This window comes from Budorcas taxicolor, chromosome 8, assembly GCF_023091745.1.
Source record: "Budorcas taxicolor isolate Tak-1 chromosome 8, Takin1.1, whole genome shotgun sequence".
Lineage (NCBI taxonomy): Eukaryota > Metazoa > Chordata > Mammalia > Artiodactyla > Bovidae > Budorcas > Budorcas taxicolor.
In genome coordinates, this window is record NC_068917.1 from 81600948 (window position 1) to 81624819 (window position 23872).

The window sequence follows — 23872 nt, forward strand, 5'->3', positions numbered from 1 at the left end:
TTAGATGGCAATGCCATTGGTTAGGTAACCACCTATCAATGTGACATTTAAATATTTAAAATCTTTTGCTATTAAAAAATTGTAACCAAAACCAAGTATATACATTTCCAGGGAAGCAAGTACAATTGTACATGGGAAATTCCTGGAATTTCTGGGTCAATGATACGGACATTTATTCTAATAGGTATTATTAACTTGCTCTTAGTGGAGCAATTTACACACCTATCAGTAAAGTTGAAGAGTAATTATTAATATTTTCCAAAGCCTGGACAAACAATTTAATAAGAAAAAATGTTTAAATACTGTACTATGGTTCTATTTCTCTTACTAAAAGCAATGTTTGGAAAAATAGAGAGACAACAGAACTGTGGCCTATTCAAGAAACTGCCTGATCTCAGAATAGAAGGACTTTACAGTGTTTATTTAGACAAATTTCAGAATTGCAGTGTATCAGTGACTAGAATGGGACTCTTGTTCTAACTCCTTCCAAAAAGGAATAAATATTGTCTCTGCTTCACCATTTAAGGGCAGAAACTAATGGGTCCAAAAAGTCAAATCCAGAACAGAAAGAGGACCACACATTAAGCAGAGACCCTTGTCTTAGCACTGAGGGTATTATTAACTGGACCACTGACTCACTGGGGATGAAGTTGGAAGAATGAGAGACAAACATTTGTTAAAGAAAAGAATGGATTGTTACAGGAGCAATATTGCTATGTGTTTATCTTCTTCCTGGGTACACAGCCAAACCACATTTTCTAGCTCTTTTGTAATTAGGTTTGGGACACATGATTGCGTTCAAGCCACTGAAACCTGAATGGAAGTTACACTGTTATCTCTAGGCCTTATCCAGATAAGTCTCCCTTTTGTAATTCACCACCTCCCATCTCTGCTGACTTCAATAGAGACAGGAGCATACAGAAAAAGTATGGGTAGCAATATACATATCAGACAAAAAACTTGTAAAACAAAAGATAAAGAAGGGAATTATGTAATAATAAAAGGACTGATACAAAAAGAGGATATTAAACTCATTAACATATATGCACTCAATATATAGCACCTAAAAATATAAAGCAAATAGTAACAGACACAAAAGAAGAAACTGACAATAATACTTAAGAGTAGGGGACTTTAACACCCACTTTAACACAATAAGGTATTGAGAGAGTCGACTCCAATAAGAGTCAATTCCTAGGCAGGTTGATAAGAAGTTGGTGGGGGGTTGGTCCCCGAGGAGAAAGAGGTCTGGAATTCTCAAGGAGGAGGAAAGGACTTTTTTTCTCTACAGTCCTTACTCTTAGTCACATAAAACTTTTTTTTCTTTCTTTCTTTAAGCCCAGGACTGAGGATTACACAACAAACAACTCAGTTCAAACTCTGTACTAAGGATTATATAACAACAATGTATCCTGCATGAGGACAATTTCTCCTTGAAAGTGAAAGTGAAGTCCTGTCCAACTCTGTGACCCCGTGGAGTATAGCCTGCCAGGTGCCTCCATCCATGGGATTTTCCAGGCAAGAATACTGGAGTGGGTTGCCATTTCCTTTGCCAGGGGATCTTCCCGACCCAGGGATCAAACCCAGGTCTCCCACATTATAGGCAGATGTTTTACCATCTGAGCCACCAGGGAAGTTTTCCTTCTTGAAAACCTGTCTAATCTTGTTCTTAGAATGTATATTATGGGAGTGGGTCTGGTAGGATCTTTCTATTGTTAAATTCTAATCCTGTTATTCTAAAATGTAAATTGTGGGAGTAGATCTGGTAAAATTTTTACAACCTTGAGACATTCTTTAATTTATTGTAATAGCTAAATAAAAAAGTATATAATTTCCTCCCTAGAGCTAGCCAGGGGGGCACTCTCCATCCCCCTTCTGATATCTATGTCAGAAGCTTTCTCTGTCTCTTTTCATACTTTAATAAAACCCTGCTACATAAAAGCTCTTGAGTAATCAAGCCTGGTCCCGGGTCCCGAAGCCAAATCTTCTTCAGAGATCACAAATCCGACACTGTTCACCATAAACTATCAGTATCCTTATTGTACATATTTTCATGTGCCTTTTAATTTTTTGAGACTTGCTGTATGGCCTAAAATGTGGTCTGTTCTGGAGAAGTTTCCATGTGCACTTGAAAAGATTATATACTCTGCTATTTTGGGATGTAATGTCCTGCTCACTTCAGTTCAGTTGCTCAGTCGTGTCCGAATCTTTGGACCCCGTGGACTGCAGCACACCAGGCCTCCCTGTCCATCACCAAATCCCAGAGTTTACTCAAACTCATGCATCGAGCCGGTGATGCCATTCAACCATCTCTTCCTCTGTCATCCCCTTCTCCTCCCACCTTCAAACTTTCCCATCATCAGAGTCTTTTCAAACGAGTCAGCTCTTCACATCAGGTGGCCAAAGTATTGGAATTTCAATTTTAACATCAGTCCTCCCAATGAATATTCAGGACTGTTAGGACTGACTAGTTGGATCTCCTTGAATCCAAGGGACTCTCAAAAGTCTCCTCTAACACCACTGTTCAAAAGCATCAATTCTTCTGCGCTCAGCTTTCTTTATAGTCCAATTTTCACATCCATACATGACTACTGGAAAAATCATAGCCTTGATTAGATGGCCCTTTGTTGGCTAAGTAAGAGTGAAGTGAAGTCGCTCAGTTGTGTCCGACTCTTTGCGACCCCATGGACTATAGTCTAATCAGGCTCCTCCATCCACAGGATTTTCCAGGCAATAGTACTGGAGTGGGTTGCCATTTCCTTCTCCAGGGTATCTTCCTGACCCAGGGACCGAACCCGGATCTCCCTCATTGTACACAGACGCTTTACCGTCTAAGCCACCAGGGAAGTTTGAGTAAAGTCTCTGCTTTTTATTAACTAGGCCAAAGCCTTTGACTGTGTGGATCACAATAAACTGTGGAAAATTCTGAAAGAGATGGGAATACTAGACCACCTGACCTGCCTCGTGAGAAACCTGTATGTAGGTCACGAGACAACAGTTAGAACTGGACAGGGAACAACAGACTGGTTCCAAATAGGAAAAGAGTATGTCAAGGCTGTATATTGTCACCCTGCTTATTTAACTTATATGTAGAGTACATCATGAGAAATGCTGGGCTAGATGAAGCACAAGCTGGAATCAAGATTGCTGGGAGAAATATCGACAACCTCAGATATGCAGATGACACCTTCTTATGGCAGAAAGTGAAGAAATAAAGAGCTTCTTGATGAAACTGAAAGAGGAGAGTGACAAAGTTGGCTTAAAGCTCAACATTCAGGAAACTAAGATCATGTTTTAGGCCAACTTTTTCACTCTCATTACTTTCATCAAGAGGCTCTTTAGTTCTTCTTCACTTTCTGCCATAAGGGTGGTGTCATCTGCATATCTGAGGTTACTGATATTTCTCCAGGCAATCTTGATTCCAGCTTGTGCTTCATTCAGCCCAGCGTTTCTCATGATATACTCTGCATGTAAGTTAAATAAACAGGGTGACACTATACAACTCCTTTCCCTATTTGGAATCAGTGTGTTGTTCCGTGTCTAGTTCTAACTGTTGGTTCCTGACCTGCATACAGATTTCTCAAGAGGCAGGTCAGGTGGTCTGGTATTCCCATCTCTTTCAGAATTTTCCACAGTTTGTAGTGATCCACACAGTCAAAGGCTTTGGTATAGTCAATAAAGCAGAAGTAGATGTTTTTCTGGAACTCCCTTGCTTTTTTGATAATCCAATGGATGTTGGCAATTTGATCTCTGGTTCCTCTGCCTTTTCTAAAACCAGCTTGAACATCTGGAAGTTCATGGTTCACGTATTGTTGAAGCCTGGCTTGGAGAATTTTGAGCATTACTTTACTAGCATGTGAGATGAGTACAACTGTGCGGTAGTTTGAGCATTCTTTGGCATTGCCTTTCTTTAGGATTTGAATGAAAATTGTCCTGTAGCTACTGCTAAGTTTTCCAAATTTGCTGGCATATTGAGTGCAGCACTTTCACAGCATCATCTTTTAGGATTTGAAATAGCTCAACTGGAATTCCATGACCTCCACTAGCTTTGTTCGTAACGATGCTTCCTAAGGCCCACTTGACTTTGCATTCCGAAGTGAGTGACCATACCATCATGATTATATGGGTCACGAAGATCTTCTTTGTACAGTTCTTCTGTGTATTCTTGCCACCTCTTCTTAATCTCTTCTGCTTCTGTTAGGTCCATACCATTTCTCTCCTTTATTGAGTCCATCTTTGCATGAAATGTTCTCTTGGTATCTCTAATTTTCTTAAAGAGATCTCTAGTCTTTCCCATTCTATTGTTTTCCTCTATTTCTTTGCATTTATCACTGAGGAAAGCTTTCTTATCTCTCCTTGCTATTCTTTGGAACTCTGCATTCAAATGGGTATATCTTTCCTTTTCTCCTTTGCTCTTCGCTTCTCTTCTTTTCTCAGCTATTTGTAAGGCCTCCTCAGACAGCCATTTTGCTTTTTTGCATTTCTTTCTTGGGGATGGTCTTGATCCCTGTCTCCTGTACAATGTCATGAACCTCCATCTATAGTTCATCAGGCACTCTGTGTATCAGATCTAATCCCTTGAATCTATTTCTCACTTCCACCGTATAATTGTAAGGGATTCAAATTAGGGCATACCTGAAGGGTCTAGTCAGTGGGTGTTAAAGTCCCCACTGTTAAGCATTATTGTCTATTTCTCCTTTCATGTCCGTCAGTATTTGCTTTATATTTTTAGGTGCTTATACTGAATGCATATATGTTAATGAATTTAATATCCTCTTTTTGTATTCATCCTATTATTATGATATAATGTCCTTTTTTGTCTTTTGTTTTACCCTTTTTTTAAAAAGGGTTTTTTGGTCTGATATATGTATTGTTACCCATGCTTTTTTCTGTTTGTTCATGTCTCAATTTATTGAGATCAACAGAGATGGGAGGTGGTGAATTACAAATGGGAGATATAAGGATAATTATTATGGTTTCCCAGGTGGCACCAGTGGCAAAGAACCCACTGCCAAAGCAGTAGACATAAGACACAGAGCTTTGATCCCTGGGTTGGGAAGATCCCCTAGAGGAGAAAACGGCAACCTACTCCAGTATTCTTGTGTGGAGAATCCCATGGACAAAGTAACCTGGCAGGGTACAGTTGCAAAGAGTCAGACACAACTGAAGTGACTTCGCACACACACATGCAAGGACAATTATTATAGAAATGCGAATCAAAACAACGAGGTTTCACCTCACACCTGTCAGAACGGCTATCATCAAAAGAACACAAAAAACAAATGTTGCAAAGGATGTGGAAGAAAGAAACCTTTGTACACTGCTGGTAGGAATGTATATTGGTGCAGTCACTGTGGAAAATAGTATGAACGTTTCTCGAAACTAAAAATAGAACAACTGTATGATCCAGCAATTGACTTCTGAGTATATATCCAAAAAAATAAAAGCAACAAAAACATTTATTTGAAGAGATTTATGAACCCCAATGTTCATAGCAGTACTATTTATAATAGCCAAGCTATGGAAGCAACCCAAGTGTCCACCAACAGCCAAACAATATTACTCAGCCATAAAAAAAAATGATGAAATTCTACCATTTGCAGTAATGTGGATGAACCCAGAGAATTTTATGCTTAGTGAAATAAATCAGAGAGAAAGACAAATATTATATGCTATCACTTATATGTGGACTCTAAAAAATAATACAAACAAATGGATAAAGGGAAACTGATACAGTCTCACAGATACAGGAAACAAACTAGTGGTTACTGATGGGGAAAATGGCATGTTAGGGGTATGGAATTAAGACTTATAAACTATTATGTAAAAAATACAGGCAACAAGAATGTATTGTACAGCACAGGGAATTTACAGTCATTATCTTATAATAATTTTAATGGATATAAACTGCAAAAATACTGAATCACTATGCTGTACATCTGAAACTATAAAAAATATAATATTGTAAATTAATTACACTAACTAAAAAAAAAAAAAAAAGAATTCCCTGGTGGTCCAGTGGTTAGGACTCTGTGCTTTCACTACCAAGGGCACAGGTTCAATCCCTAGTTAGGGAAATAAGACCCTGTAGGCCATATGGTGTGGTGCATTCAAAACACAGACACAACACACACACACACTTTGGCCACCTGACATGAAGACGCAACTCACTGGAAAAGACACTGATGCTGGTAAAGACAGGTCAGGAGGAGAAGGGGCGACAGAGGATGAGATGGTTGGATGGCATCATTGACTCGATGGACATGAGTTTGATAAAACTCTGGGAGACAGTGAAGGACAGGGAAGCCTGGTGTGCTGCAGTCCATGGGGTCTCAAAGAGTCAGACATGACTGAGCAACTGAACAACAACACATGAACTCACTCCCTGATCTTCCCCCCCAGTGCTAATGAGATATAATTTGACATATAACATTGTTTAAGTCTAAGGTATACAATGTACTTAATTCTTATTCTTAACACTGCACTGAATAAAATATAAAATTATGATTCTGAGCATGTCCTGCTGATCCACCACAAACTTTTATACTAGCACAGAAATGCAATTAATATCAACAGTTATGCAACCAATGTATGAAGTACACTTAATCATGAATATATAGCAACTAACACAGTAAGTGAGAATTTCCAATTTCAATCTTTTAAGCTAAAGGTTTATTTCCAACTAGTGTTTTATTTTTAATGTTAAGATTTAAAATAGGGTTATCATTATAACCATAGGGAAATAAAGTTAGAGGTTTACCTAATATATATCAGAATGCTTATATCCCCATTGTGAGTAATCTAAAAAATAAACTCCCATTCACTAGCTCTTCCACTAGGATAAAAATTCTGTACTTCAATTTTTTTTCCCCTCAGTACTAGTTGGTATTAACAGCTACATAATTAAAGCATATCAGTGACCAACCTCTAATGTTGACAGCAGAACCTCCATTCCTGTAGAACCTTTGGCTGTCATTTCTCTCCTTGTTTTTTCTGAAAAGTAGGGGGGAAAAAAAGCTTTCTTCTAAAACATGAAAGAAAAAAAACTGCATAAAGATTTATCATATAGTTAACATATAATAAGATTCAGTTCAGTTCAGTTCAGTCGCTCAGTTGTGTCCAACTCTTTGCGACCCATGAATTGCAGCAAGCCAGGCCTCCCTGTCCATCACCAACTCCTGGAGTTCACTCAAATTCACGTCCATCGAATCAGTGATGCCATCCAGCCATCTCATCCTCTGTTGTCCCCTTCTCCTCCTGCCCCCAAGCCCTCCCAGCATCAGAGTCTTTTCCAGTGAGTCAACTCTTCGCATGAGGTGGCCAAAGTACTGGAGTTTCAGCTTTAGCATCACTCCTTCCAAAGAACACCCAGGACTGATCTCCTTTAGAATGGACTGGTTAGATAATGTATAAAACATATAATCAATGTCTCCACTGGCCCAGTAAATACTCCAAATTGGTTCTTAAATGTTCCTTCCACTGATGTTGCTAGCTCTACTCTGTGTGTACTTTTGGATTTCAGTTTACAAGACCTTCCCTGCATTTCATCACAGCTTCTATCATGGACTAAGTGAATCCTTGTCAATACATCTAAAATCTTAAGATCAATATAATAAGACAGGTACCAGAACCAGAGGTGAAGTAGGAACAATAAAGGCAAACCTCCTTATTATCTTTATGACAAAAACCAGAAATTCGTGAAAACAGAAGCCTACCACCATTTTGAAGTGGTTTCATTAAATTAATACTATTTTTAAATTCTGACTTCAATTTTTTTAAAAATACAACACTGTAAATCAATTGTACCTCAATTAAAGTTTTTTTTTAATTTGAAGCACATAGAAATAAGACTAATGAAGAACAATTCATGACTCAGATGATCCCTTTCATCACAATAAATAGAAAAAAGTCAATATAAATTATTTCTATTGTTTAAAGATTTCTAAATTTCTCCACAATTCTTTTCCTTTAATTAAAAAAGGGGGAAAGGGAGCTTAGAGGCCAATATTTAGGAAAAGAGATAAACTTCAAATGTATTTCTATATATTTTACACAAATTTTAAAAGGTTACACTCTATGTAGAGTTAAAATAACACTGATTATACTCCTCATGTGTACAATATATCCTCGTAGCCTAGCTTACATCAAATACTTTCTACCTCTCATTCCCCACCACTATACTGCACCTCCCTCCCCACTAATAATCACTAGTTTGTTCTCTATATCTGTGTATTTGCTTCTTTGTTATATTCCCATTTGTTATACTTTTTAGATTCCACATTTAAGTGATATCATACAGTACTTGTCTTTCTCTGTCGGACTTCTTTCTCTTAGAGTAATGCCACCAAGTCCACCCATGTTGCTGTGCAAATGGCAAATATTGTTCTTTTTATGTCTGAGTAGTATTCCATTTTGCACCTGTGTGTGTGTGTGTGTGTGTGTGTATCATATCTTCTCATCCATTCATCTGTTGATAGTTAACTTACTTCCATATATTGGCAACTGTAAATAATGCTGATATGAATACTGGCGTGTAAATATATATATTCTAAAATTAGTATTTGGGGGTTTTTTGGAATATACTCAGGAGTGGAATTTCTGGATCAAATGGTAGTTTTATCATTAGTTTTTTGAGAAACTTCCATACCGTTTTCCACAGTGGTTGTACCAATTTACATTCCTACCAACAGTGTACAAGGGTTTTTTCCTCCACTTCCTCACCAACGTTTGTTATTTGTGTTCCTTTTATTGACAGCCATTCTGACAGGTGTGAGGTGATATCCCATCGGGGTTTTTATTTGCATTTCCCTGAGGGTCAGTGACACTGTACATTTCTAAAAATGTGCCTATATTCCCTAGATTGTCCATTTTATTGCTATATAGTTGTTCACAGTAGTCTCTTGTGATCATATTTATTTCTGTGGTATCAGCTATAATGTCCTTTTCATTTCTGATTTTATCATTTTGAGCACCCTCTTTTTTTAATGTATCTGGCTATAGGCTTATCAATTTTATCTTTTCAAAAAACCAGCTCTTAGTTTCACTGACTTTTCTATTTTTTGGTCTTATATCATTTATTTCTGCTCTAATCTTTATGATTTCTTTCATTCTAGTAACTCTGGGGGTTTTTTGTTCTTTTTTTCCCCCCACTTCCCTTCGGTGTAAGGCTGGATTGCTTGAGACTCTTGTCTCCTGAGGTCAGCTTGTATCACTATAGACGTGCCTCTGAGAACAGCTTTTACTGCATCCTATGGATCTCAGACTATTATTTTCATTTTACTTGTTTCCAGGTATTTTATGATTTTCTTTGATTTCTTCAATGGTCCATTTCTTGTTTAGTAACATCTGTTTGCTGCTGCTAAGTTGCTTCAGTCGTGTCTGACTCTGTGCGACCCCACAGACAGCAGCCCACCAGGCTCCCCCGTCCCTGGGATTCTCCAGGCAAGAACACTGGAGTGGGTTGCCATTTCCTTCTCCAATGCATGAAAGTGAAAAGTGAAAGTGAAGTCACTCAATCGTGTCCAACTCTTAGCGACCCCATGGACTGCAGCCCACCAGGCTCCTCTGTCCACGGGATTTTCCAGGCAAGAGTGCTGGAGTGGGGTGCCATTGCCTTCTCCATTTAGCTTCCACAAATCTGTGCTTTGCAGTTTTTTCCTTATAGTTGCTTTCCAGGCTCACAGTTTTGGGGTTAGAAAAGTACTTGATATGACTTCAATTTTCTTAAATTTCCCCAGGCTTATTTTGTGGCCTAGCATACAGTCTATGCTGGAGAATGTTTCATACGCACTTGAAAAGAATGTGTACTTTGCTGCTTTCAGAGAGAATGTATATATATAGTTTATTTGGTTTAATGTGTCATTTAAGGCCAGTGTTTCCTTGCTGATTTTCTGTCTGGATGATATGTCCATTGACGTAAGTGGGGTGGGGGTTAAAGGCCCCTACTACTATTGTATTACTGTCCAGTTCTCCCTTTGTGCCTATTCTCCCTTTATACCTTTAATATTCACTGCACGTATATAGGTGCTCCTACATTAGGTGCATATTTATTCACAATTGAGTTGACCCCTTGATCATCATGTTAAGTCCTTTTCTGTCTTTAAAGTCTACTTTTTCTGATTTATTTTTTATTTATTTGATTTATTTTATTTTGTCTGATACAAATATTGCTACCCCAGTTTTCCTTTGATTTATATTTGCATGTAATACTTTTTCCTGCAGAAGAAATGTTTAAAGCTAACAGAGGCTTAATTCATAAGGCTTAATGAAAGAAGTTGCCTCTATAACATAAAAGTATGAAGTAAAGCAGCAAGTGCTGATGTAGCAGCTGCAGTGAGTTGGCTACATGAAACAATTGACTTTCAACATAAACAAAATATACTTATATAGGAGAAAGAAGCTATCCAGGGCTTTCATACCTAGGAAGGAAAAGGCAATAACTGACTTTAAAGCTTCTCTTATTAGAAACTAATGCCATCTTGTGACTTAAAGATGAAACCAATGTTCATTTACAATTCCAAAAACCCTAGGGCCCTTAAGAATTAAGCTCAATCTTCTCTGCCTGTACTGTATCAATGGAACAATGATGCCTGAATGAGAGTACATGGTCTCCAACAAAGTTTACTGACTATTTTAAAACCCACTGTTGAGACTTACTACTCAAAAAAAGGAAAAGATTTTTTTCAAAATGGGACTGCTCATTGACAATGCACCTTCTCACTCCAGAGGTCCGATGAAGATATACAAGATTAGTGTTGTTTTCATGCCTGCTAACACAACATCCACTCTACAATCCATGGATCAAGGAATAATTTTGCCTTTCAAGTCTTCCTATTTAAGAAATACATTTCATAAGACTGTAGCTGTCATAGGTAATGATTCCTCTGATGGATCTAGGCAAAGTCAGTTAAAAACCTTCTAGAAAGAATTCATTCTAGATGCCATTAAGAACATTTGTGATTCATTAGAAGAGGTCAAAATATCAACATACACAGAAGTTTGGAAGAAGTTGATTTCAACCTTCATGGATGACTTTGAGGGGTTCAAGACTTCAGAGGAGGAAGTAACTGCAGATGTGGTAGAAATAGCAAGAGAACTAGAATTAAAAGTGGATCCTAAAGATATGATCTGCAGAATTGCTGCATTCTCATGATAAAATGTTAACAGATGACGAGCTGTTCTTACAGATAAGCAAAGAAAGTGGTTTCTTGAGATGGAATCTATTCCTGGTGAAGACTGAAGTGGCAACAAAGGATTTAGAATACTAGGAAAACTTAGTTGATAAAAGAGCGGCATATTGAGATAAAATCCAATTTTAAAAGAAGTTCTGCTGCAGGTAGAATGCTATCAAACAGCACTGCATGCAGCAGTGAAAGAGTGTGTGTAGCTAATTTCACTGTCTTATTTTAAGAAACTGCTACAGCCATACCAGCCTTCAAGAACTACTACCTTGATCAATCAGCAGCCTATTATAAATATAGAGGGAAGACACTCTAAGAGCAAAAAGGTTATGACTCACTGAGGGCTTACATTTTTCAGCAATAAAGTATTTCTAATTAAAGTATGTACATTTTTTACACATATGTTATTGCACACTTCATAGACTAAAGCACAGTGTAAACACAAATTTTATATGCACTAGGAACCAAAAACTTCACTTGACTCACCCTATTGCAATGTTTGTTTTATTGCAGTAGTATGAAATCAAACATGCAGCATCTCTGAGGACTCTCTGTACTTACACATATGAGCCATATCATATATCATAAATAATTAATTACTGATAATAGTTGTATAATGTAGTTATACAGTCCCACAGTTTGGCTATATCAAAATTAATTCAACCATTTTCTCACTGTTGGATATTTCAGGTGATTTCTTGAACTCTGATTTTATATACACACTGAAACATCTCCAAATAGTCTTTTTATAATATGATTTTTATTTCACTCAGGTTTCTGAGAGTGAAGTGTTAAATAAAACATCAAGTGCACGTTAAATCTTAATAACATTGCCAGATTCTTTTCTCCAAAGCTTATAATAATCATTACACCACCTACAGTGTATGAGAATACCCTATTTTCCATGCCTTCAACAGTACTGGATATTGTCATTCTCTAATTTCTGCCGAAGTAACTAATGAGAAATAACTTCATTGTTTTCATTAGTAATTCCTGACTTCTAATATATGTTTATTGGCTATTTGTATTTCTTCTTCTTTGACCCATAAACTCCTAATCATTCTCTCTAAAATGGATAGATGACAGGACAATCTTTCACTACTAATTTATACTGTGTCAACTCTGAACAGAGTCATTGGATTACATAACCTCAGGGGACAGTATTCAAGGGCTGGCTCTCCCACTGGTGGGTGGCAGGGTGAGGAAAAGGACAATGTATGGTAGTCGTATGACTAGGTGAATTTTTAGTGATGGTGTTGGAGTAGGGGCTTCTAGAATGTAATGGGAAGAATCTACAGTCATGAGAGCAGTTAAACATAAGTATCTATAGGTTTAAAAAAATTGTCTTCTCTTGGTTTTTGCTGAGGTGCTTTGTTTTGTTTTAAGGAGTTATTTCATATGAGAAGGCAGTGAATATACTGGGTATATCTATCTTTGCACTAACACACTGACTATCCTTACACATTTAACTTAGTTGATAAGCACAATATTTACAAAGGCTAGAATCCAGTATAGCAACTTTCTGAATTAAAAGATTTTGCTAGAAACAAATGCAAAGATCTCTCCTAGGTTTGGGGATGCTGTCAAATATTCCTTAAATGGGCTACATAGGAATAAGTTACCAAAATAAAATAAGGGCCTATGATCATGAAGGTAGGTTAATAAATACCAGCTTCCTGAACATAGTAAATGCTTGCTGAACATCTTACTTCAATTACCTATACCTCTAGAATAATGCAGTAATAAAAAACCAATAAAGTAAAATAATTGTGAATTGTCTGGATCTTAATTTTAACAATGCTTTCAATGTGTCACTGTCAAATATTAAGGCAGCTGTTGATTTACCCTTATTTAGAAAAAGGAAAATCGAGGTTTTTTTTCCTTTTTAAATCAAGCACAGATTTTGGAATCCTAAATTTCTTAAATTTAAAACAATTTAAGAAAATCTTAAAAATCTTAAATTTTTTTTAGCTCCTATTGAGATAATTACATGGGTTTTTATAGGACCTGTACAAATAATGTTATATTGATATATTTACTCATAATTAGACTTGATTTACTAATGTTTTATTTGGGATTTTTCAAATTAATGTTTCTTAGTGCAAAGTTAATACTTTTCTTCTGTTATACTCTGTCAAGGTTTGATGCCCTGTGGTTCAGTGGTGAAAAATCCACCTGCCAAGCAGGAGATGTAGGTTCAATCCCTGGAGAAGGAAACAGCAACCCACTGCAATATTCTTGCCTGGGAAATCCCATGGACAGAGGAGCCTGGCAGACTATAGTCCACGGGGTTGCAAAGAGTCAGACACGACTTAACAACAACAACAGTAGTACTAGCTTTATAAATTGGATAAATTATGCCTAATTACAGATATCATTTATTGAACACTTTTAACATCATTTTTACATACTTCTCATATAAATTTCATGCTAATTACATGATATTTCTTATCTCTATTTCAGAGTCAGTGCGAGTAAGTCCCACAGGTTCAAAACTTCCCTAAGGTCACCCAATCACTGAATGACAGCGCTTGCATTTCAAAGCAGGGACAATACTAATAACTAGTATAATACCTGACATCTTTTTGTCAACATTCTATAAGCAGTACTGGAATTAGGTGCTGCCTGAAAAATGGGGAAAGGAGGACAATCATATATGAGTAAAATCATAATCATTTTTAGAAACAATGCTTTGAAAAACAATTTCTTCCATAGTTATTCAATTTTCAATTTCTTGAATCTATATAGAAAGTTCAAATTTTATATAAAATCATATCTTTCTCATTTTTAGCATCTACTTTTAAGCAATTAAGAAAGCATTTCAGAAACAAGAGATGAAAGCTTACCCTGACTCTGAGCCAGATGGAGGATTTTTGCTGTGACATATCTGGCAGTATCTGATTCTGCAGATTCAGTATTGATCTTCTCCAGCTGAGCCAGGAGCCCCACGATTCTAGAGTTATTGGCGAGGCTAAAAAGAATATTACTTTAAATTAGGGCACATTCTACATCAATTGTGAATTCCATACTATGAAGATCAGTTGTTAGAAACAAGCCAAAATCCTACGCTGCTAAAAGCACAGAGCATTCACACATGCCACATATCCTTACTCTGTTTCAGAGCCTATGACAAACATTCCGCTGATTTAAGTGAGAAACGTTCTATTTCAAAAAACCACAAAGGTACATTCAACCCTGCCAAGCAATCTTCCGTCACATCCTGAAAGTTCACCTTTCCGGTTCTCCCCCCCACCCCCCACCCCAACCAAGCAGGCTTTTTACATATTCTATGCTCTCCTCAGACTCTAACCATCCCTTCTACCAGACTCCATTTTTCAGTTAGCACCCAACTTCACAACTATTATAAAGTCAAAGAAGAAAACACTTATCTTCATACAACCAGCACCTTAAACCTCTCTGACTCTCTTCCCACATTCTTTCCTTATTCTCATTCATTATACATTTGTACATTTGACAGTACCATTCTAGATACTGTCAACAGTAAACGAAACAAACAAAAATTACTGAACCTCAGAGTGAACATTCTAATGAGACAAAGTAAATACACAAATAACTATATAAATAGTATTAAGGTGATGGGAAGCACTATGGAGAAAAGCAGGTTGTGGGGATAAAAGGGGCAAGGAGGCAGATGGCTGCAATTTTGGAAAGCGTAGTCAGGAAAAACCTCAAGAGGGCACCATTTAGGGAAAGGCCTGAAAGGAGTAAGATAATGAGCGGTGCAGATACCCACAGAAAGAGCTGTCACAATCATCAAATCACCAAGGCAGGACCATGCCTGCTGTGTTCAATTAAGAACAGCAGCAGACTTAGAGTTGGGGGTGATGCAGAAGACAGCACCATCATTCAGAGTCTTGTAGGCCCCTGTACAGATGTTGACTGTTTTCAACTAAATGAGATGGGACGTTTTTGAGAAGAGTGATGTGCTCTGACTTGCTTTTCAAAGGCTTTCTTTCACTGGTATGCTGAGATACAAAGAACCATTCCTCCACTGCATTTCTAGTGTATTTGCTCCTTCCACTTCCTCTGATTCATCATTTAGCTCTCCCGTGCAACTGCAACATACCTATCGGCACACAACACGATCTAGGAGCTCCCACCAATTAGCACCCCACTTCTCAGCTACTCCTTGAAGATGTCTGCATTTGCCCTCCCACATACTGCTCACTTGTTCAAAGTTTAGTTTCTAACACTGTGAGGTCTCCCCAAAACCTCCTGCAGTCACAGCTTTTCTTTTCATATTCACTGCTGTCCAAGTCAGCTCCTCTGTCTACACTTTCCTCTTTGGGTTTTAATGGCTCCACACACACCTGATTTTCATCCTACGGCCACTTCTTCTAGATCTCTTCTCATGGCTCCTCCTCCCACAAAACTCTAGATGCTGAAGACCCCCCAGAGCTCTATACTCAGCCCTCTTCTCCTCACTCTCCCTACTCTACTGCCCCAAGCAACCTCATGCAACCCCACAGCTGCAAAATCAATATACTGCCCAGCTCCTACATTTAACTCCAGCCTCAACCTACTCCTCTTCGATTGTAGCTTTCCCAAACTCATATAAACCATCAGTTGCTCAAGACAAAAATCCAGATTCCCTTTCCCACACTCAACTCATTATCAGCTCTATCTCTAAACATCTCAAATCCATCCACTTCTCCCCATATATAATCATTATCTGGAAAACAAAGATCTACTATCATGACCTTGACAGCCTCCCCTACTTAAAAAATTTCATGATAAAATTAGTGGTGACATTAATAAAAATAATTTTTAGAAACTGTGTAATAAAGTATGTCAATATTCAGATATCTGCATAATTTATACACAGAGTACATCATGCAAAATGCCAGGCTAGGTGAATCACAAGTTTCAATGAAGACTACTGGGAGAAATATCAACAACCTCAGATGTGCAGATGATACCATTCTAACGGCAAAAAGTGAAGAGGAACTGAAGAGTATCCTGATGAGAGTGAAAGAGGAGAGTGAAAAAGCTAGCTTGAAACTCAACATTCAAAAACCTAAGATCATGGCATCCAGTTCCATTCAATTCAATTCAGTTCAGTTCAGTCACTCAGTCGTATCCAACTCTTTGCGACCCCATGAATCACAGCACGCCAGGCCTCCCTGTCCATCACCATCTCCCGGAGTTCACTCAGACTTTAAGTCCATCGAGTCAGTGACGCCATCCGGCCATCTCATCCTCTGTCGTCCCCTTCTCCTCCTGCCCCCAATCCCTCCCAGCATCAGAGTCTTTTCCTTCAGACTGATCTCCTTCAGAAAGGACTGGTTGGATCTCCTTGTAGTCCAAGGGACTCTTACTTCATGGCAAATAGAAGGGGAAAAAGTAGAAGTGGTGACAGATTTTACTGGGTTCCAAAATCACTGTTGATGGTGATTGCAGCCATGAAATTAAAAGATGCTTGCTCGTGCAAGGAAAGCTATGACAAAACTAGATAGCGTATTAAATAGCAAAGACATCACTTTGCCAACAAAGGTCAAAGCTTCTCATGTACTGATGTGAAAGTTGGACCATTAAGAAGGCTGTGCACTGAAGAACTGATGCCTTCAAATTATGGTGCTGAAGAAGGCTCTTGAGAGTCCCTTACTGCAAGGAGATCAAATCAATTAATCCTAAAGGAAATCAACCCTGAATAGTCATTGGAAAGACTGATACTGAAGCTGAAGCTCCAACACTTTGGCCACCTGATATGAAGAGCCAACTCACTGGAAAAGACCCTGATCCTGGGAAAGACAAAGGCAAAAGGAGAAGAGAGCAGCAGAGGATGTCCATTGACCACTGACTCAATGTACATGAGTTTGAGCAAACTCCGGAAGACAGAGAAGGACAGGAAAGCCTGGCATGCTGCAGTCCATGGGGTCGTAGAGTCGGACATGACTGAGCACAACAACATATATAATATGTATACTGACATATATGACACACTGAACTCAGAAGCAGACAAGAGAATCCAGCTGTCTTCTGATAAGCCAGACATTAAAGAAATGTGCAAAAATTGAATAAAACATTCCACTTTCTGGATTTCCCTGGCAATCCAGTAGTTAAAGACACCAGGATTCCAAGCCTGGGACAAGGATTCAATCCTTAGTAGGGAAACTAAGATCCCACAGGCTGTGTAGCATGCCCAAAAAATTAAAATTAAAAAAACTGAAAAAAAATAGTATTTTAAATGCCATCTTCTAACTATTTTGACAACTTATTTTAGTAAAAATATTATTACATACAATAATAATGATGTTATAAAGTAAGTGGATTATTTTAATGAAATAGTTTCTCAATTTTAATTTATCATATGGTAGTATTACTATATTACATATAATTATATTGATATATAATAATATAAATGGCAATATCGATATTATATATACAATATGGTAAATATCAATACATCAAGTAACCTACATCAACAAAAGCTTTTTGGAGTCTCCATTAATTTAAGAGCACAAAGGGGTTCTTAGCCAAAGTTTGAGAACTCTTGTTCCAAACTTCTCTTGTACATTTTGTGCTCTGATCTAGTCTGAACACTAGAGAGGAAATACATCTTTAAAAACAATTCTGTCAATGTATGGCAAAACCAATACAGTATTGTAAAGTAAAATAAAGCAAAAATAAAAATTAAAAAAAAAAAACAATTCTGTAACTTAGATGTAAGGGAAATTTGCATTATGGAAATCAGAATTCTGAAATTTAATAATTAGGGGATTTTTTTGTTTGTTTTCTCCAATAATATTTCTCTTTAAGTTCATCTGTTAGCATTTTTCAGTAGATAAAACATCTATTAAAAATATCCAAAAACATACGAAACACACTGATCATATCTTCTGTTCCATTTCAAAGTGAGAGGTTTTTTTTTCAGTAACTCTTAAATTTTTAAACTAAATTACACTGCTACCAAAATAAAACAGCTTGCAATTAAGTGATTCTAAGAATCATTACAAATTACAGATGTATGCATGAATTTTTTGAAGGAATGCAAACAAATGGAAATTAAGAACAACGTAATAAGCAAGCTGATTTTCCTATTTTTTACTTTTCTCACTGAGAAAATAAAAACTGAACAAAATATTCCAAGCCACCTCCAACTCAGCTCTACAAATGTTAAGACTGTTGACACTAATGTTGAGAGAACTGTAGGGTGAACACTAGAGGGCAGTTCTACCTATTGAATGATTTTTTGTTTTGGTTTAATAGGACTCTTTGTGACCCCACGGACTGTAGCCCACCAGGCTCTTCTGTCCACAGGATTTTCCAGGCAAGAGTACTGGATTGAGTTGCCATTTCCTTCTCCAGGGAATCTTCCTGACCCAGGGATTGAATCTGCATCTCCTTCTTGGCAGGCAGATTCTTTACCACTGAGTCAATGATTTTTAGACTTCGGCAAATCCAAGCGTAAAGGAGAAAAAACAAATTAAAAAGCTATACAGCTATTCAATGAACAATTTAAGCTACAATTTTTCAGCAAAGCAGAAAATCGTTATATAAAAAGACTCAGATAAGAATTTATCTTCTCTCCCTTGGCCTATTTTTAGGTGAATCAAAATGAGACCAAAACCAACCTTGGGAGGTTACATTTATAACTGATAACGTTAATTACTTGAATAGTTAGAACATTAGGGAATTGAAAATACAACTGATGTGGAATATATCAAGTCAAGTTAACTTTCCAATGTATATTTTAAAGACACTATCACAAATATTTGTTTCACTGTAGTGGTCTCCAACTGCTTTTGATACTCTGAGTTTACACACAGTCTTACAGCTATTTTCTTAAAAATATAAATTTTTTATATGTTACAAAAATCTCAATGGTATATACATATTGTCCTGCAACAAATAATTTCCCAAGCAAGTGCAAGGGCTAAAGAAACTATCTTCACATTGCAAATAAATTTTATTATGTTCTCATAATAAAATGTAAATTGCATACAGGTAACAAACATGTCTTCATAAATAAGCTATAAACATCTGACAGCGAACAATTCATTAAAATATACCAAAGTTTTAAACTTAATCAGTAGTCTTAGTAAATAAGACTTAATTTCAAACAATATGGTATTATTTCCAAAATATGCACATTATCTTTCAGAAATGGTTGTTCCTCATTTCTAACTCTTTAATTTTTATTTATTTTTACTACTTTTGCTTTAATCACGTTTTTATTGTTTCCAAATACTGAACATAAAACTTTATTTTTCTTTTTTGTTGAGCAAAGGACAATGAAAAATGGCAATTTCACTATCATTCCTTTGTAGAAATAGTTAAATAGTTAAGTATGTAAGTTTAGAAAATGATATTCTCCTAACTGGAAGAGAACAATAACTATTTCTCTAACTACTTCTTATATAATAATTAAATGCAGGAAGGCACAGGCATTAAGCTAGACATCCTGACCAACAGAACGACACTGAGTATAACAGATCTACACTTGTACAAACAACTGACTTGATACAGGTACAAAGGAAACTCAGTGGAGAAAGGATATTCTTTCTAAAAATGGTGCTGAACACACAGATATCCAAATGCCAAAAAAAAATGTGCTATCCACACCTCACACCATATAAAAATTAACCCAAATAGGAGCACAGACCTAAATGTAAAATCTAAAACAATAAAAAACTGGAAGAAACATAAGAGAAAATATTGATAATATGGGTTATGCAAATATTTCTTAGATATGACTCTAAAAGCAAATAAAAGAACAAATAAACAAATGAAAATCACCTAAATTTAAAACTTCTGATCTTAGAAGATACTACATAGGAACGTCCCTGGTGGTCCAGCAGTTAACAACCCACCTTGCAATGCAGGAGACTCAGGATTGAACCCTGGACCAGGAACTAAGAACCCACATGCCTTGGAGCAACTGAGCCCCGCGTCACAACTAGAGAGTCATGTGACACAACGTGACACAGGAAAGATCCTGCATATGATGCAACCGAGACCTGACGCAGCCAAACAAATAAACAAGTATTAAAGAGAGAGAAAGATTGAGAGAGAGAGACGACCACCCACAGAATGGGAGAAAATATGAAGGAAAAAAAGTGCAACTGAAAGAAAATGCTTGCAATTCAAGTATCTGATAAACAACTTGAATCCATAATATTTAAAAAAAAAAAAAAAACTAAAACTCAATTACTAAAACACTAAAATTTCAAAAATTGGAAGATTTGGAAAGAGACTTCACCAAATAAGATATGCTAAAAGATAACGCACCAAATAACTCATCAATTGATGTTCAATATCATCAGCCATTAGGGAAATGCAAATTAAAATCACAATGACATATCAATATACGCCTACTAGAATGGCTACAATTTTAAAAGAATGATCATAAGAATTTAAAAAGAATGACCAAATTAAAAGACACTTACTCCTTGGAAGAAAAGTTATGACCAACCTAGATAGCATATTGAGAAGCAGAGATATTACTTTGCCAACAAAGGTCCGTCTAGTCAAGGCTATGGTTTTTCCAGTGGTCATGTATGGATGTGAGAGTTGGACTGTGAAGAAAGCTGAGCGCCAAAGAATTGATGCTTTTGAACTGTGGTGTTGGAGAAGACTCTTGAGAATCCCTTGGACTGCAAGGAGATCCAACCAGTCCATTCTGAAGGAGATAAGCCCTGGGATTTCTTTGGAAGGAATGATGCTAAAGCTGAAGCTCCAGTACTTTGGCCACCTCATGCGAAGAGTTGACTCATTGGAAAAGACTCTGATGCTGGGAGGGATTGGGGGCAGGAGGAAAAGGGGAAGACAGCGGATGAGATGGCTGGATGGCATCACCAACTCAATGAATGTGAGTCTGAGTGAACTCCGGGAGTTGGTGACAGACAGGGAGGCCTGGCGCGCTGCGATTTATGGGGTCGCAAAGAGTCGGACACGACTGAGCGACTGAACTGAACTGAACTGAACAAGTGTTGGCGAGAATACAGAAGAACTAGACTTTTCATACACTGTTGGAGAGACTATAGGATGGTATTAATGTCTTTGTAAAACAGATCATGGTTAAGTTTCCTAAAAAGAAACACAGACCTACCATATGCTTCAGCCATTCCATTTCTAGGTAGTTAATGAACATGATAAATACATTCATTATTTTCACTGAGATAATGATTTAACCATTATACATAAACCAAAGTTATTAAACTATGTTTAGCTTCTTATAAGATGATTATATCTCAACGCTAAGTCGCTTCAGTCATGTCCGACTCTCTGCAACCCCACAGACGGCAGCCCACCAGGCTCCCACGTCCCTGGGATTCTCCAGGCAAGAACACTGGAATAGGTTGCCATTTCCTTCTCCAATGCATGAAAGTGAAAAGTGAAAGAGAAGTCGCTCAATAAAGCTGTTTAAAAATTCATAGGTGACCTTAACACGTACTGTTGGTGTAGTAGATAAGGCAGGAACTAAACAAGAGTGACTGGAGAGTGTGAAATGAGATGCAGATTGCATTTATAGGCTATTTAAAACTTTTGGCTTTTGAGGAAATTAGATAAATTGAGTAGTAACAGAACTGTACTGTACTGTGCTTGAGCTACCAGGGAAGCCCAGTAACAGAACAGTGCAGTCTAAATATGGGAAAGCCCAGATTGGTTTAAATGATATGGAATGGAGGAATTAAAGATTCAACAGAGAAAACTACTAATGATTAAAAGACCAAGAAAAAAGACATATCCTTTGTAGCAAAAAGTAACAGAAGGATAAGCAAAGGATAGAATCAAATAAAGGGGAGCAAGCAAATTTTGTGCAAGAAATATGAGGACAATAAATTGTATTATCTCTAAGATTAGGTCAACTGCTGAGAATATGTACATATACATCTGACAATTTCAAATGCTTGGAAAGTATAAAACAGTCATTCCAAAATTTAGAATCAGAGTCGTTAAGATTGCTGGGCTCAGTTCAGGCTGATTATCAATAATCATTTTAGTAATATCTTCTAAGTTAATTCATCCTCCAGTATCATTCAGCCACTTAGTAAAGGTCTATTCAGGAAAAAGACTTTGTCAGGTATGTGTGATGAAAAAATACAAAGTGAGGTAAAACCATTTCAGGTATTTGCAAGACTGGAATGATAAACAATGGATCCTACACTGGTAAGAGAGGGGCTTCCCTGATAGCTCAGTTGGCAAAGAATCCACCTGCAATGCAGGAGATCCTGGTTTGATTCCTGGGTTGGGAAGATCCCCTAGAGAAGGGAACGGCTACTAACTTGAGTATTCTGGCCTGGAGAATTCCATGGACTGTATAGTCCATGGAGTTGCAAAGAATTGGACACAACTGAGCGACTTTCACTTCACAAGAGAGGAAGCGATGATGAGTCAATAGATCAGAGCTATGGATAAGGCAGAACTCTTGCAGTACAGATACTTGAACAAGAAAGCTGGAAAGATAAAACTCTATGGATCTCAAAATTTAACACTTCACTATATACTGGTTAAACCACTATACTGCATTTGTTCAGGTGTTCTCATCAGGTTATAAGCCTCATGTAGAAAGAGAATAGGGCTCATTTTACTTCTTTAGAACGTGGTCAACACTCATTTTCTGCAAAGCACTGCATTAAGTGTTATGTTTCTTTCTACTCTCCCAGATTCAGCACTGAGTTAGGTACATAAACATGTTTAATAGATACTTCATAGTTGAGAAAAAAATCTAAAGGGGACAAAAAATAAACAAAAAAGAGCATCCATAGAAGCATTTAAAGATAGAAAATATATAATAAATTTTCTATGGAAACTGATGTGCTTTGATCAAGTCTTACGTAAGGAAAAAAACTCAGTAGCCATACAATATACAAAATGTTATGTTCTAGTAAAATTCTATTTATGTACACTGAAATTTGAATTTCATATGTTCACATTTTTATTTTTATTCCCAACCATTTAGAGATGTAAGAACCACTCAGGCCACACAAAAACAAGCAGTAGGTCAGATTCGGCCCATGTGTCAAGTTTGCTGACTCCTGCTTTAAATGAAAAGTTAAACAGTAATAAACATTAACAAAATAACATAAATATATGATGCTGCATTTAAACAAATATATTTTAAGGTAAAAAGTTTCATACAATCACTTCACATATTATGTCTATAATTTATACATACTGGTATTTAAAATTACAATACCTTTTCTCTGGTATCACTTTCAACTTGCTCATCTTGAATTACTTCATTTCACCATTGCAGATAATCTAAAAAGAAAAAAATCCTGATATTAAACACACAATTTTGTTTTCTATATATTAGATGTCATAAAAGTCATACAACTGATAGTTTTTATTATAGGCAACACAAGACTAGAAACCACAGGAGAATGTTTGAGTTTTACATGCTTCTGGCAGGTCACTTCAAAGTACAAGGTGTGCCTATTAAACCACTTAAAATCAGTCAGTATAAGGTTATCAAAAATCCAAGTGCTATCAAAGTGTAAAAACATAATTTATTCTATAGAGCCAAGATTTCTTTTGAGACCATTCAAATTAGCCTTCCTGTTCTAATACTACACCTTAAAATATTCAAACCAATCCTATGATTAGTGTATTGTCCACCATTCACACAGCAGTCAAATACTGGTAAATATGTATTATTTCTGTATGAAAACATTTCAATTAACAAAAATTGTTTAGATAGAGCAAAATCTTCTCAAAAATCTCTC

The 23872-nt window shown here is 36.9% G+C and overlaps 1 protein-coding gene across 1 annotated transcript in view; it reads right to left on the minus strand.

Annotated features, from left to right (window-relative positions):
• Positions 1-23375, minus strand: part of AGTPBP1 (ATP/GTP binding carboxypeptidase 1) — a 158578-nt gene extending 135203 nt beyond the window's left edge. The window contains exons 1-3 of the mRNA XM_052644987.1: positions 23344-23375; positions 14027-14151; positions 6926-6993 (exon numbers count right to left, since the gene is read on the minus strand). Coding sequence (XP_052500947.1) covers positions 6926-6993; positions 14027-14151; positions 23344-23375 — 225 coding nt within the window. The remainder of the gene's footprint in view (positions 1-6925; positions 6994-14026; positions 14152-23343) is intronic.
• Between the last annotated feature and the right edge of the window lie 497 nt (positions 23376-23872).